Below are 13,916 nucleotides of genomic sequence, written 5' to 3' on the forward strand. Positions count from 1 at the left end.
TCCCAAAAAGTTTCTCATTTCCATCTGAAACTTCATCAGCCTAGACTTCACTGTCTCTATCACTATCAGCATTTTGGTTACAATCATTTAACCAGTCTGTAAGAAGTTTCAAGCTTTCTTTCATTTTTCTGTCTTCTTTGGAGCCCTTCAAACTCTTCAAACCTCTGCTCATTACCCAGTTCCAAAGCTGCTTTCACACTGTTAGGTGTCTTTATAGCAATGCCCCAATTCTCAATACCAATTTTCTGTATTAGCCTGTTCTTTGTGTTGCTATAGAGAAATATCTAAGGCTGGTTAATTTATAAAGAAAAGAGGTTTAATTAGGTCATGGTTCTGTAGGCTGTACAAGGATGACATCAACATTTACTCAGTTTCTGGTGAAACCTGCAGGAAGCTTTTACTCATGGCAGAAGGCAAAGTGGGAACAGGCATGTCACATGGCAAGGGTGAGTGCAAGAGATAACCCAGACATTCAAAGTAGAGCTAATACTAATCCTTCTCAAACCCTTCCAAAAAATTGAAAAGGAGGGAATACTTTCACATTCTTTTTATGAGGCCAGTGTTATCCTGATACCAAAGCCAAAGAAGTACGTTACAAAAAAAGAAAACTACATGCCAACATTCTTGATAAACATAGTTAATATAGATACAAAAATCTCAACAAAATAGTTGCAAACTGAACAACACATTAAAAGGATCATCTACCATGACCAAATGGGATTTATTCCTGCAATGCAAGGATGGTTCAACATACACAAATAAATAAATAAATATGTTATATGAGATTAACAGAATGAATGACAAAAACTATATGATCATCTCATTAGATGCAGAAAAACGTTTGACAGAATTCAACAACATTTCACGATAAAGACTCTCACCAAGTTAGGTACAGAAGAAAAGTACCTTGACACAATAAAGGCCATATATGAGAAGCCCACAGCTAACATTATACCCAACAGTGAAAAATTGAAAGCCTTTCAGTTAAGCTTTGGATCAAGACAAAAACGCCCACTTTTGCCACTTTTATTCAACATAGTATTGGAAATTCTTGCCAGAGCAATTAGGCAAGTAAAAGAAATAAAAGGCATCAAAATAGAAAGGAAGAAGTGAAAATGTCTATGTTTGCTGGTGTCACAATCTTATATGTAGCAAACCCTACATACTCCACCAGAAAACTGTTAGAAGTAATAAATGAATACAGTAAAATTGTAGAATATAAAATAAACACTAAAAGTACATTTCTATAAACTAACAACAAACTATATGAGAAAGAAATTAAGAAAACAATCCCACTTTCAATAACTACAAAAAATATTTAGGAATAAATTTAACCAAGGAAGTTAAAGACCTGTACATTGCAAATTACAAAACACTGATGAGAAATTGAAGAAGACATAAACAAATGGAAAGATATCCCTTGTTCATGGATTGGAAGAAAATATTGCTAAAATGTCCATACTACCCACAGAGATCTAGAGTTTTAGTGCAATCTTTAACAAAATTCTAACATCATTTTTCAAAGAAATAGAAAAAATATCTTAAAGTTTCTATGGAACCACAAAAAACCCCAAATAGCTAAGGCAATCATGGGCAAAAAGAACAAAGCTGGAGGTATTACTTTCCCTGATTTTAAACTATACCACAAAGCTATAGTAATTAAAACATCATGATCCTGGCAAAACCATAGACCCATCAACCAGTGGAACAGAATAGAGAACCCAGAAATGCACCCCACATATATGGTCAATTGATTTTTTTTACAAAGGTGCCAAGAATACACAATGGGGAAAGGATAGTCTCTTTAGTAAATGGTGTTGGGAAAACTGGATATCCACATGCAGAAGAATTAAATTGGACCCTTATCTAGCATCATATATAAAAATCTACTCAAAATAGGATGAAACCTTAAGCATAAGACTAGAAACTGAAAAATTGCTTGAAAAAAATCTATGGGAAAAACTGTATTGTTCTAGGTCGGGTTTTTTTGATCTGAATCCAAAAGTGCGGGCAACAAATGCAAAAATAGACAAATGGGATTATAACAAACTAAAAGCTTCTGCATAGCAAAGGAGACAATCACCAGTTTTCAGAGACAACCTGCAAATTGGGAGAAAATATTTGTAAGTCATGCAGTCAATAAGGGGCTAATATCAAAAATATATATGGAGCTCAAACAACTCAATAACAAGAAGACAAAAAACCCAATAAATTATCGGTAAAGTACCAGGAAAGGGAGATGGAAGTAAAGCAAAAATAAAAAATGGATAAGAGACCTGAGTAAACATTTCTGAAGGGAAGACATGCAAATGACCAACAGATATGTTTAAAAAGTGCTCAACATTGCTAATCATTAGAGAAATGCAAATTAAAATCACATTGAGTTATCATCTCACACCCGTCAGAATGGCTACTATCAAAAAGACAAAAGGCAACAAGCATTGGTATGCATGTGGAAAAAAGGGAATCCCTGTACACTTGTACACTTGGTAGGAATGTAAATTAGTACAACTATTATGGAAAACTGCATGGAGGTTTCTCATAAAACTTAAGAAAATTATCATATGATCTAGCAATTCTACTTTTGGTTACAAAAGTAAATGTTCATTGCAGCACTACTCACAATAGCTGAGTTATAGAATCAACCTAAGTGTCCCTCAACAGGTGAATGGATAAAGAAAATGTGGTGTGTGTACACAATGGAATAGTATTTAGCCTTAAAAAGGAGGAAATTCTGTCATTTATGACAACATAGATGGAATTGGAAAACATTATGTTAAGTTAAATAAACCAGGCACAGAAAGACAAACAGCACGTGTTCTTACTTATATGATGTAAAACAATCGAACTCGTAGAAGCAAAGTAGAATGGTGGTTACAGAGAGTGGGATAATAGGGCAATAAAGGTCAAAGGGTACACAATCTCAGTTAGCAGAAATATATTTTGAATTCTATTGTACAGTGTGGTGAATGTAGTTAATATTGGTGTATCATACATTTCAAAATTGCCAAGAGTAAATTTCAAATATCTTTACCACAAAAAATGTTAAATATTTTAGGTGATAGAGATGTTAACTGGCTTGATTAAATTATTTCACATTGTATTTAGAAATCATAATATCACTTTGTACCTCGTAAATTTACACAATTATAAATTGTCAATTTGTAGTTATAAAAAGAAATGCAAGCTAAAGTAATACTTTATTGTTTTTCTTCTCCAGGCGATAAGCTTATTCATTTTGGTGGGATTTATAGGAGAGTTCCAAATTTTTTCAAGGTGAGGACTTTTTGGGTTGTGTGTAAAAATCATTAAATTAAAAAAAAGTTTTAGAAATTCTTTAGTCTAATTTTGACATTGCAGTTTGAATCTGTGTATCCCTCCAACATATTTTCTCTTTCCATATTTTTATAAAAGACAATGATAACAAAAGTGTGTTTTAAAAATTATTCTTCGGCCGGGCGCGGTGGCTCAAGCCTGTAATCCCAGCACTTTGGGAGGCCGAGACGGGCGGATCACGAGGTCAGGAGATCGAGACCATCCTGGCTAACACAATGAAACCCCGTCTCCACTAAAAATACAAAAAAATTAGCCGGGCGTGGTGGCGGCGCCTGTAGTCCCAGCTACTTGGGAGGCTGAGGCAGGAGAATGGCGGGAACCCGGGAGGCGGAGCTTGCAGTGAGCCGAGATCGCGCCACTGCACTCCAGCCTGGGCAACAGAGCGAGACTCCGCCTCAAAAAAAAAAAAAAAAAAAAAAAAAAATTATTCTTCTTTTACTTAATTTTTCTCCCTGTAAAATGGAAGACTAAAAGTGTAAGTTTTTTGTACCAGTGCTGTGGTTTTATCTGTAATGCAGATAATCACAGTGGACTTATATATTTTAGAGCAATATTTGGTCTTTAAATGTAATCCTTGCAAAACATCCTCTGGATTTTAAAGGTTGAGAGTTTTTTAAGAAAATAGTCTTGTCAGTTCTTGAGGCCTGGAGAAAAGCCAGTATCCTTTATCCAAGGCTTTGTTATTCTCTCACTGTGTCAGATTGACAAGACAGAGCCAGGTCAGTTCACTTTATGGAACGATCAGAAAATGTGTCAGGGGCTGTGCTAGGTACTGGGGATACCGCAAGGAGCAAGAAGGCACTGGGAACATGCTGGGTGATTCGTATCTTGAGCCAGTTCATGGCAATATGAATGTGCTAAGGGGTCAGACAGAGGCCTGCTCAGGGTGATGTGGGAGCACAGCAGGAAGGTCAAGCAAACTTCCTCTCCTAAGCCTCCATGTTTGGGGAAGCCCTCTGAGTTTCCCCAGGACAGAGACTAGAAAAATAACAATAAGTTCAGATTGTTCAAGGTTGTCAAAAGTATTCAGGTATTTTGATCATTGGTACCCTGTGAAAACCACAGGTTGGCAAGATTGGCCCTGTGAAAGCATCCGAGGCACACACTACAGAATGAGAGTCATTACTTTCAGAGTAACCTGACCCTCTTAAGACATGCAAGAATCATCTTGACTCAAGATATCGCCCAGCCAAGGAATGTGCTGGGAATCCAGAATTCAGGAATACTAGTTCTTTTATCCTTCGTAGAGCATCATTTTAGGCAAGGCTTCCTTAGTCTCTTAAAGCTGACTCGAGTAGTCTTTTCCATATGACACAGCCAGAATGTGAGCATTGTATGAGAGTCAACTCTCCATTTGTACATGTACTTTATTTTAGTGGAGCTGTTTAAGCTCAAACTGCCCTCCTTGGTTGTGTGCTTGAGAAGTGGCCTAAATGAACAGGGGATGCATTTAAATAAATTCCTGTCCATTCAGCCTCTGCCAATTTTTAGTTTTCCACTTCTCATGGGGACTTTTTATAGTTTCTTGTCTCTCAGTTAAGTGTTTCTGGATAACTCTTCAACTCATCATTCAGAATCTCTTCAAAGGCCATAAAACCTTCCTCCCTTCAAAGGTCATAAAACATATTTACACATGTTTTCATCTACCCTCCCAACTCAAACTCTCCCTTATCTATATTCCCGTAACACATTATATTGAATGCATTTCTGTTCTGAAATCCATCAAATGAGATATATTGTACTACGATTATTTGTTTATACATCTATGTCTCTGTCCTTCCTTCTATCAACAGTCAATGACCTACCTTTTTTTTTTTTTACAATTAAATTAAATTTTATTTTTTATTTTTTATTTTTTTCTGAGATGGAGTCATGCTCTGTCACCCAGGCTGGAGTGCAGTGGTGCAGTCTCAGCTTACTGCAACTTCTGCCTCCCAGGTTCAAGCAATTCTCCTGTCTCACCTCCCAAGTAGCTGGGATTACAGGCATGCACCACAAAGCGCGGCTAATTTTTGTGTTTTTAGTAGAGACGGAGTTTCATCATCATGGCCCAACTGGTCTTGAATTCCTGACCTCAAGTGATCTGCATGCCTTGGTCTCCCAAAGTGCTAGGATTACAGGCATGAGCTACCATGCCCGGCCAATGACCTACCTCTTTTATTATTTCTACAACTCTAGTGTCTTTAGAATCTGGCATATAATCGATTTTTTTTTTTTTTTTTTTTTTGAGACGGAGCCTCCCTCTGTCACCCAGGCTGGAGTGCAGTGGTGCAATCTCTGCTCACTGCAGCATCTGCCTCTTGGGATCCAGTAATTTCTTTTGCCTCATCCTCCTGGGTCGCTGGTATTACAGGCACACGCCACCCTACCTGGCTAATTTTTTTGTATTTTTAGTAGAGATGGGGTTTCACCATGTAGGCCAGCCTGGTCTTGAACTCCTGACCTCAGGTGATCTGCCTGCCTCAGCCTCCCAAAGTGCTCGGATTACAGGTTTGAGCCACTGTGCCAGCATAATAGATGTTTAGTAAGTGTTAATCTCTAAGTCGGTGGGGCTCCCTCCATTTTTGTATATTTTAGGATGCTTTTAGTGTCTCTTAGGAAAAAATATTTGAGGCAACATTTAACTATTTTTGACTGTTTTCACTATTCTTTGTGTTCCCTTGTGTATCTTTCTGCTTGCTTTATGATGGACAATTTGACACTGTGGCAGTGCCTCCTCTCCAGTCAACTGCCAGTGGGACTCCTATGCCCCTTGGTCAGAATGCAATGGCTGTACCAAGACTCAGGTAGGAACACGCAAAACTTTGTATTTGATTATTTATGTGCAGAAATACTTAGGCATGGCCAAAATGGTATTATCTTTTGAATGTTCATTAAATAGTGTCAATGTTTTTTGAAAACCATGTTAGTAATTTTGAGGGGAGAAAAGTATGATTTGTTTAATAATTAATATTGTAATAAAGTAACTTGTATATTCATTTTTCTTGAAGGACTTTTCTAGATCGTATCTTGGAGCTAGAAATGTAGATAGGCTAAAAGTTCAAGGCAATTTACTAACTCTTTAACTATGAGAGAAATAGGAATAACATAGAACAAAATTTTTAGATAATTTAAAATGTTTTATATTCACTGAATTCAACTTTTCTTCTCATCTCAAACACACACTAGCAAATAGCAAAATGGCTGCTTGATTTTACTTCACAAATAGCGAACAACCATGAAAAAAAATTTTGCAAAATATCTTAAAGCTTAATTGCTAAGTAATACAAGTACAATGTTGAACTTAATCTGAGTATTATAAAAAGCTTCTAAAAATGTTTGTATTCCTTATAAAATGTTCATTGGAGAAAATACAGAAAATTGTAAAGAAATAAAGCATTATTCATAATTCTGCCTTTTTCTTTCTTTCTTTTTTTTTTTTGAGTCGGAGTCTCGCTCTGTCCCCAGGATGGAGTGCAGTGGCGTGATGTCGGCTCACTGCAACCCCTGCCTCCCAGGTTCAAGTGATTATCCTGCCTCAGCCTCCCAAGTAGCTGGGACTACAGGCGCGTGCCACTACACCCGGCTAATTTTTTGTATTTTTAGTAGAGACAGGGTTTTACCATCTTGGCCAGGATGGTCTCCATATCCTGACCTTGTGATCAGCCTGCCTTGGCCTCCCAAAATGCTGGGATTATAGGCCTGAGCCACTGCACCCGGCCAATTCTACCATTTAGAAGAAACAAATTATATAACAGCATTTGGTATTTATTCCCTCAGCTCTGTGTACTTTTTCTCTGTGTATGCTTATAATTTAAAAAAATGAGATTATTTTATCATAGCTTTGTGTTCTGCTATTTTAATCTAACATTATACTATCAGCAAAATAATTTATAACAGCAGTATTACATTCCATGATATGAATATAGCCTTATTTTTCCACTTTTTTATTGTTTGATTTATTAATTTTTTTTTATTGTTTGGTATTTAAATTGTTTCCATTTTTGTTATAAAGAAAACTTTAATAAACCTTTTGAATGTAGATATCTGTCCTCTTTTCTCACATTTTTCTGAGAATAGTCCTAGAAATAAAATGTTCATCTTAAAGTTTCTGAACATCTGAAGAGTTAAATATTCTAGAAATAGTCCAGTTTGGGTAAAAATATATATTTAAAAATCACTTCTAATTAATAAAATAACAGAATCATACCACAGAAGATAATGATTATTTTGAAACATCATCATTATCATCAGGTATTTATTTAGTACCTACATGGTGGTATTTTCAAAACAAATTGCCTGAATAAAGCATTTGGCTTCTAGCAACTATAATAAATAACAGCTCTGATTACAGGCAAACAGGTACATGAATAACAAGCAAAGGTCAAAGAAACATCAAACACGTTAAATATTTTTATCATTTAAAAAGAAGAAAGAACACTAAACAGAAGCAGAGAGATAGAGGGTGTTTTTTATACAAGCAATTTTTTTCTTTGAGTGAAGGTGCGATGGATACATCCTAGATTATAAAAACAAAATTTTCATTCAGAGAGAGACAAGTGAAAATGAGAAAGGGATTGTAGGATCAGACTTTGACAGGTGAGAATGAGACTGTGGAGAGTGGCTGCCATCAAGGGCTCCCTGGTAGTATGGAGAAGAAAAACACTTTCTTATGCAAACAATGCCATCTGTGCTCTGGAACTTCACAAAGGACACTGTTAAGTTACACATGAGCGGCATCTTCATCACTTACAAAGAGACTAAAAACGGTATCAAGAAACCTTACCGAGTTCTGTTCCCACTCATATTCCTCTGTGGCTTCTTTGCTTAAACAAATGAAAGGCACTAGAGCCATGCTAGGGCTGGTGTGTACCTGCTCAGAGTTCAAATTACGCCACTGTGACCCCTCATGATAAGGAATTCCCACTTCTAACCCAATTTAGGATGGATGAATAAGTTCGACATTGATATGCACAGCAACTATTCCCTGTTGATCTTCACTCAAGGTTTAAATCCTCAGGACGCTCAGTTTTGGTTCCATTTTTGTTTTGTTTTGTTTTTTTTTAATGGAGAAGAGGTGAGTACAGGAAGAGGCCTGGAAGATGCTCACTGATTGCCAGGGGTAGCTCTTTCTTTTTGTTTAAACATTAGATACATGTCTTCGTAGTGAATGAGGATTAAATAAGCCTTAGTATGCATTAGTTCTAAGTTTCTCATTTAGTTTGATAATTTCTTCAGTTCTCCTATATTCTTTTCCCTCAAGAGGTTTGTATTTTACATATTCCTTTGCAGACGTAGCTTCATCTTTGGATTACTTAGGTTTCTGTTTTGTAAATTTGACTTCCATATTCATGTACTTCTCTCTGAATTGTTTTGCTTACCTTTCTTCCTGAAGAAGGCTTACAGTTTAGCTGAAAGGAATTGCCATTACTCTTCTGAAGGTTTCTCTAACTCTGCTTCATCTTAACCCTTTCCCAGTACCCTTATCCTCTCTCCAGAAAAAGTCATTTCACTTTCTCTAATGAACTCTTGGAATACAGATTTGGTAAATATATTAATCATTCTATGCTCTAATCTATTTGCTTATGTGTCTACCCTCTAAGCTTTACTCAGGTTACTTTCTTTTTTCTTTTCTTTTTCTTTTTTTTTGAGACAGCATCTTACTTTGTCGCCCAGGCTTGAGTGCAGTGGTGTGATCTCGGCTCACTGCAATCGGGTTACTTTCTTAAAGATTCACTAACATGTTTTTCTTTTTTCTTTTTTTTTTTTGCATTTAATCCTGAAAGTCAATATATGCCTGGGAGCTCTCTATAAATAATAGCCAAAATATTGCTGAACTCAAGGACAAGTACATCTGTGGATTCATTGATTTTGAGGTTTTATTTCTGTAGAACACCAGAACAAATTTCCAGACATTGTTTGTCTAATTGTATTACTTTCTCTCAGATTTTATTACTCAGATAAAGGAAACTAGAGATATCTTTGAAAACAAACAAACAAACAAACAAACTACTGCCTGCTTTGTGTTTAGACTCGCAGGCGGTCAGTTGCTGTGTATGGGCAGTATGGGGGCCAACCTTGTGTTGGAAATGCTTTTGAAACACAGTCCTGTGAACCTACAAGAGGATGTCCAACAGAAGAGGGATGTGGAGAGCGTTTCAGGTGTTTTTCAGGTAATTTGTTTTCCATAGGCTCAGCATGCAGATTGTAAATTCAAATGTTATTTGGTGAACTTGCTCATTATATATTTGTTAAATTTTACTGAATTTATATTGGCCTAAAATTAATTCCCCCAAATATCATCAGGATTTTTGTGGGTTGTTAATCACACACTCAGCTATCATTTTTTCAAATGCAAGGGGAAGCATCTGGTAATAAACACAGGAATGCTCTTTGTCTCTTTGAATGGAGCTCTGGCTACTGACAGACCCAAATAGTTCTTGACAGTGTATTTTGAGTAAAGATGCAGAGTGAGTCTTGTACATACATTGAGATTAGACAAAAACAATGTTACTGCCTAAATTATTATATCTACAAGAAAAGCTACCCTAATGAACGGATTAAGGAGCAATACAGTTCTCTCTTATGCATGGGGTAATTGAAACATAGTTTTGGCATTGAATATTATTTGACCAATACTCTATGTTGTATTTATGCAGTCAGATTAATGTAACAACATTTAATAAACATTTATGATTCTTGTTTTAAATAGTAGTGAAGCTTGTATATACAAGTGAAACACATGCCTCTTCCCTCACAAATGTTAAAGTTTTATGGGCAGAATAGTACATAAATAATCCCTGTGTTAGAAGTGCTCCTCAATGATACCTGTTGAACGCTTATTTTACTTTCAAAATCCAAATTAGATAACAAATCCTTCAGGAAGCCTGCCCTAAATCCCCAACTGATAGAAGTAATTAACCAATCACTTCCATACGTTCCTTATGCGTATTGTACCATCTGTCATTTGGATTATTTGTTGGCCTGAATGTCTCTCATGGTGAACTGTGAACTCCTTGAAGACATGAATTATATTTCTTTCATGTTGGCTTCTGGAGTCCCTGGTACATAATACGTTCTCAACAAATGTTTGCTGCATTGGATTGAGTGGCAGTATAGCAGGGTACATGTCCTGTAAGGACAGCTGTGCACCAAACATCCTATGAGGACATAGAGGAAGAACATGTATCAGGGCCTGTGAGGCAGGGATGGCTTTCAAGAGGAGATAATGTTTAATTTGATTCTTGAAGGACAAGTAAGAGGTAGGTAGAGAAAACCCTTCTAGGCAGAGAGAACTAACTAAGTGCAAGATCACTGGAGATGACAGAAAGCTTAGCCTTTTATTCATGCAGGTAGTCCGGTATGACTAGCGTATAAGAAGCTAGTAGGAGAACAGCTGGAGATGATGTTGGGGAGGTAGACCGGAACTGGATCATCTGGTACTCTCCAGTGCTTCCTTGGTACTCTAGATTTATTGCTATCATACCAATTATGATCTATGTCTTTGTAGTATTTCCTATTAGATTGTAAAGTATATGAAAAGTCTGGCAGAGGCCATTTTTATTCATATTTGTATCCCAGCCCCTATTGTGCTAAAGAAACATTGAATTTTAACCTTTTGATAAAATTATCCTGCTCTTAAAGCTTATAAATTTAAATTACCAAGAAAAACTCAACTTCATCATCTTAGAATGACAGAAACAAACTGAAAGTTGAAGGTCAGGAAGTCAGTCTATCTTCCCAGTAGTTGGAATTATATACTTTAGACAAGCTGCTTGATGATTATGTGTGAGATCCTGAAATTCTGAATTCAGATCCTATTTTCAATTTTGTGTCTAATTGAGTTAAGAACCATTTCCGTGTGCCACAAAATGGAGACAAAATAATCACTAGTCCTTTCCTGGACAGTCTGAGGATTTATCTCCCATTTATATTGGCGTATCAGTGCAGTGTTGCAGGTGGCAGGAAAAACCTTTTTGGTCCTGGGTAGTGTTTCTCTTCTTTCCTCTTTTACATTTGCGCATGGATTTTTCTTGTGTTCAGGTCAGTGCATCAGCAAATCGTTGGTCTGCAATGGGGATTCTGACTGTGATGAAGACAGTGCTGACGAAGACAGATGTGAGGACTCAGAAAGGAGACCTTCCTGTGATATCGATAAACCTCCTCCTAACATAGAACTTACTGGAAATGGGTAAGGTGCTGGGCAGTCTCCTGAGTACATCAACGAATTACAGTTTTAAATTTTGTTTTATTTTATGGTTTGGTAAGTCTAAGAACAAGTCTTCTAATAGACAAGATTCTTCCTTGTCTCAGAGCTCTTTGCCACATCCTGAGACAGTATTTTTGTTCACACATGTGTACCTATAGATACATGTGGTGAGATGTAGAGTGACCCCTTGTCCTGGGATGGTCCTGGTTTTAGCACTGAAATTCTAATTCCGAGACACCCCTCAGGCCCAGGGAAACCTGGACAGTTGGTCACTTCATGGGGATTGGAAGGGGGAGAGAGAGAGAGAGAGAGAAAAGACTGATTCAATAATGTGGGACTATTCAAGAGAATGAAGAGACAATAGAATGAGAACAGGATGAGAAGAGAGACAGAAGCAAGTGTGTTGTAATACCCAGGCTGAACAGCAATTGTCTAAACTAGTCAAGAAACTTTGTTTCCAACTGAAGATTGGAAAATACTGTGTTTACCTTATCAAAGAGAATTCTGAAGAAGTTTTAAGGGTCATATAACTTGTTAAGCTTTTGAGACCTAAAAATAGCTTATTTTAGAGTGAAAGAAGTAATTTTTCTGAAATATTTTAAAATTTATTAACAGAGAAATAGGGTAAAATTATTTGAAAGAGTATACCATTCAGTATGCTAAGAGGCAATTACTTAAAATTTATTACAGAGAGCTCTCCCTTCTTAAGAGTAACCTTAATTGTATTGGTTTTATCTGCAGATTCAATTCAAAACCAGCTGTTGCCATAGATACAAAAGAGCCATGTGTTTCCCCAATATGTTCTTAGATGGAAAGAATGTTGGACTTTCCGAGCTATTAGTTTTAGTGATTATACCAATCTGGGGAAGCTGGATAATGCTTAGTATGCATTAGGATGCTGTGCCCTTCATTTGAGCTCTCTCGAAGTATTTAACTGTAATGCATTTTAAGAATTTCTAGAGTTCTCTAATAAATTTTTTTTCCCACCAAGTGGTATTTCTGGTTTTTAATGGCTTTTTATCTCCTCCTCCTCCTCCTCCTTTTAACAGTTACAATGAACTCACTGGCCAGTTTAGGAACAGAGTCATCAATACCAAAAGTTTTGGTGGTCAATGTAGAAAGGTGTTTAGTGGGGATGGAAAAGATTTCTACAGGCTGAGCGGAAATGTCCTCTCCTATACATTCCAGGTACTTACGACGTTATTGATTTCTAATCTGGAATTGTCAGAGAGCATTATTTATATGATACTGACTTTTAGGTATATGTTGAGAATTTACTTATAGTCTAATGTGTGGTCAATTTTTATAAATGTTTTATGTTGACTTAAAAAGTATACACAGTGTTTTTGCTTTGGGGTACAGGGCAATGATACTTTTAACATGTGTCATTCAAACTGACATATCCTTATACCTCATTTTCAACTTCATGTTCTATATGGGCCCAAGACCTTATTGTCTGTGCCAGTGCAGGCATTAAAACTTACGGCCCCATCCATGACTGGTAATGATAGTCTCCTGACACTGCTACAGTGTCAGCTCACTTAAAATGCTTTTATTTTAAAATTGTGAACTATTTCATATATACAAATGAGTGTGGATAACATATATGTGTAATTTGAAGAAAACTGCCCTTATATGCCCACCATCTGCCTTAAGTGACTTAAAGGCACCTTTACGCCCCTCTCTGATCACATCCCTCTCACTCCTCAGGCAACCACTGTCTTATATTTTGAATTAATTATCCTTGTTTTTTCTATAAATGTTTATTCTTTATATGTCTTGGTCCCTAAATACAAATTTGTGATTCAGTTTTGCTTATTTTTTCCATTTGTATTAACAGAATCATATCTATTCTTCTGTAACTTTTTTCACTAAAAGTTATGGTTTTGAGATTTACTCATGCTATTGCAGGTGGCATTTTTATTGCTGTTTCCAATTTTTTCCTGTGAAAATGTCTTGAACATTCTTGTGCCTGAGTCTCATACAAATGAACTAGAGCTTCTCCAGGGCATACACCTGCAACTCAAATTGCTACCTCATAGGATATGTATGTATTAAATTTTACTAGGTAAAATATGCAAAATGGCTGGATCATTTCATTCGCCAGCAGTGGGGATGAGTGGCCTCCACTTCACATTCTTGTCAACAGTGATATTGCCTAACATTTTAATTTTGCTTATGATCGCAGATCTCCTCTGGCTCCAGGCTTCTGTTTCTCAAAAGCTATTTCTGTCATACACACCTAAACTCACCCATGAGTAGGTTTTGATCAAAGCAAAACGTACTCATGCAAAACAGTTATGGCTTTAGGAAACTTTACAGAAGATTTAGAAGGAAGATAGAGATTTTCTGTTGCAGTAATGCAAATATGTTGAAGCAATAGCAGTTGGCA

General features: G+C 36.5%; 1 protein-coding gene across 1 annotated transcript in view; it reads left to right on the forward strand.

Moving 5' to 3' along the window:
- C7 (complement C7) overlaps positions 1–13,916 on the forward strand; it is an 81,876-nt gene that overhangs the window by 16,363 nt on the left and 51,597 nt on the right. The window contains exons 2-6 of the mRNA XM_001085533.5: positions 3,221–3,276; positions 6,047–6,122; positions 9,347–9,488; positions 11,359–11,506; positions 12,574–12,712. Coding sequence (XP_001085533.5) covers positions 3,221–3,276; positions 6,047–6,122; positions 9,347–9,488; positions 11,359–11,506; positions 12,574–12,712 — 561 coding nt within the window. The remainder of the gene's footprint in view (positions 1–3,220; positions 3,277–6,046; positions 6,123–9,346; positions 9,489–11,358; positions 11,507–12,573; positions 12,713–13,916) is intronic.

This window comes from Macaca mulatta, chromosome 6, assembly GCF_049350105.2.
Source record: "Macaca mulatta isolate MMU2019108-1 chromosome 6, T2T-MMU8v2.0, whole genome shotgun sequence".
Classification (NCBI taxonomy): Eukaryota; Metazoa; Chordata; class Mammalia; order Primates; family Cercopithecidae; genus Macaca; species Macaca mulatta.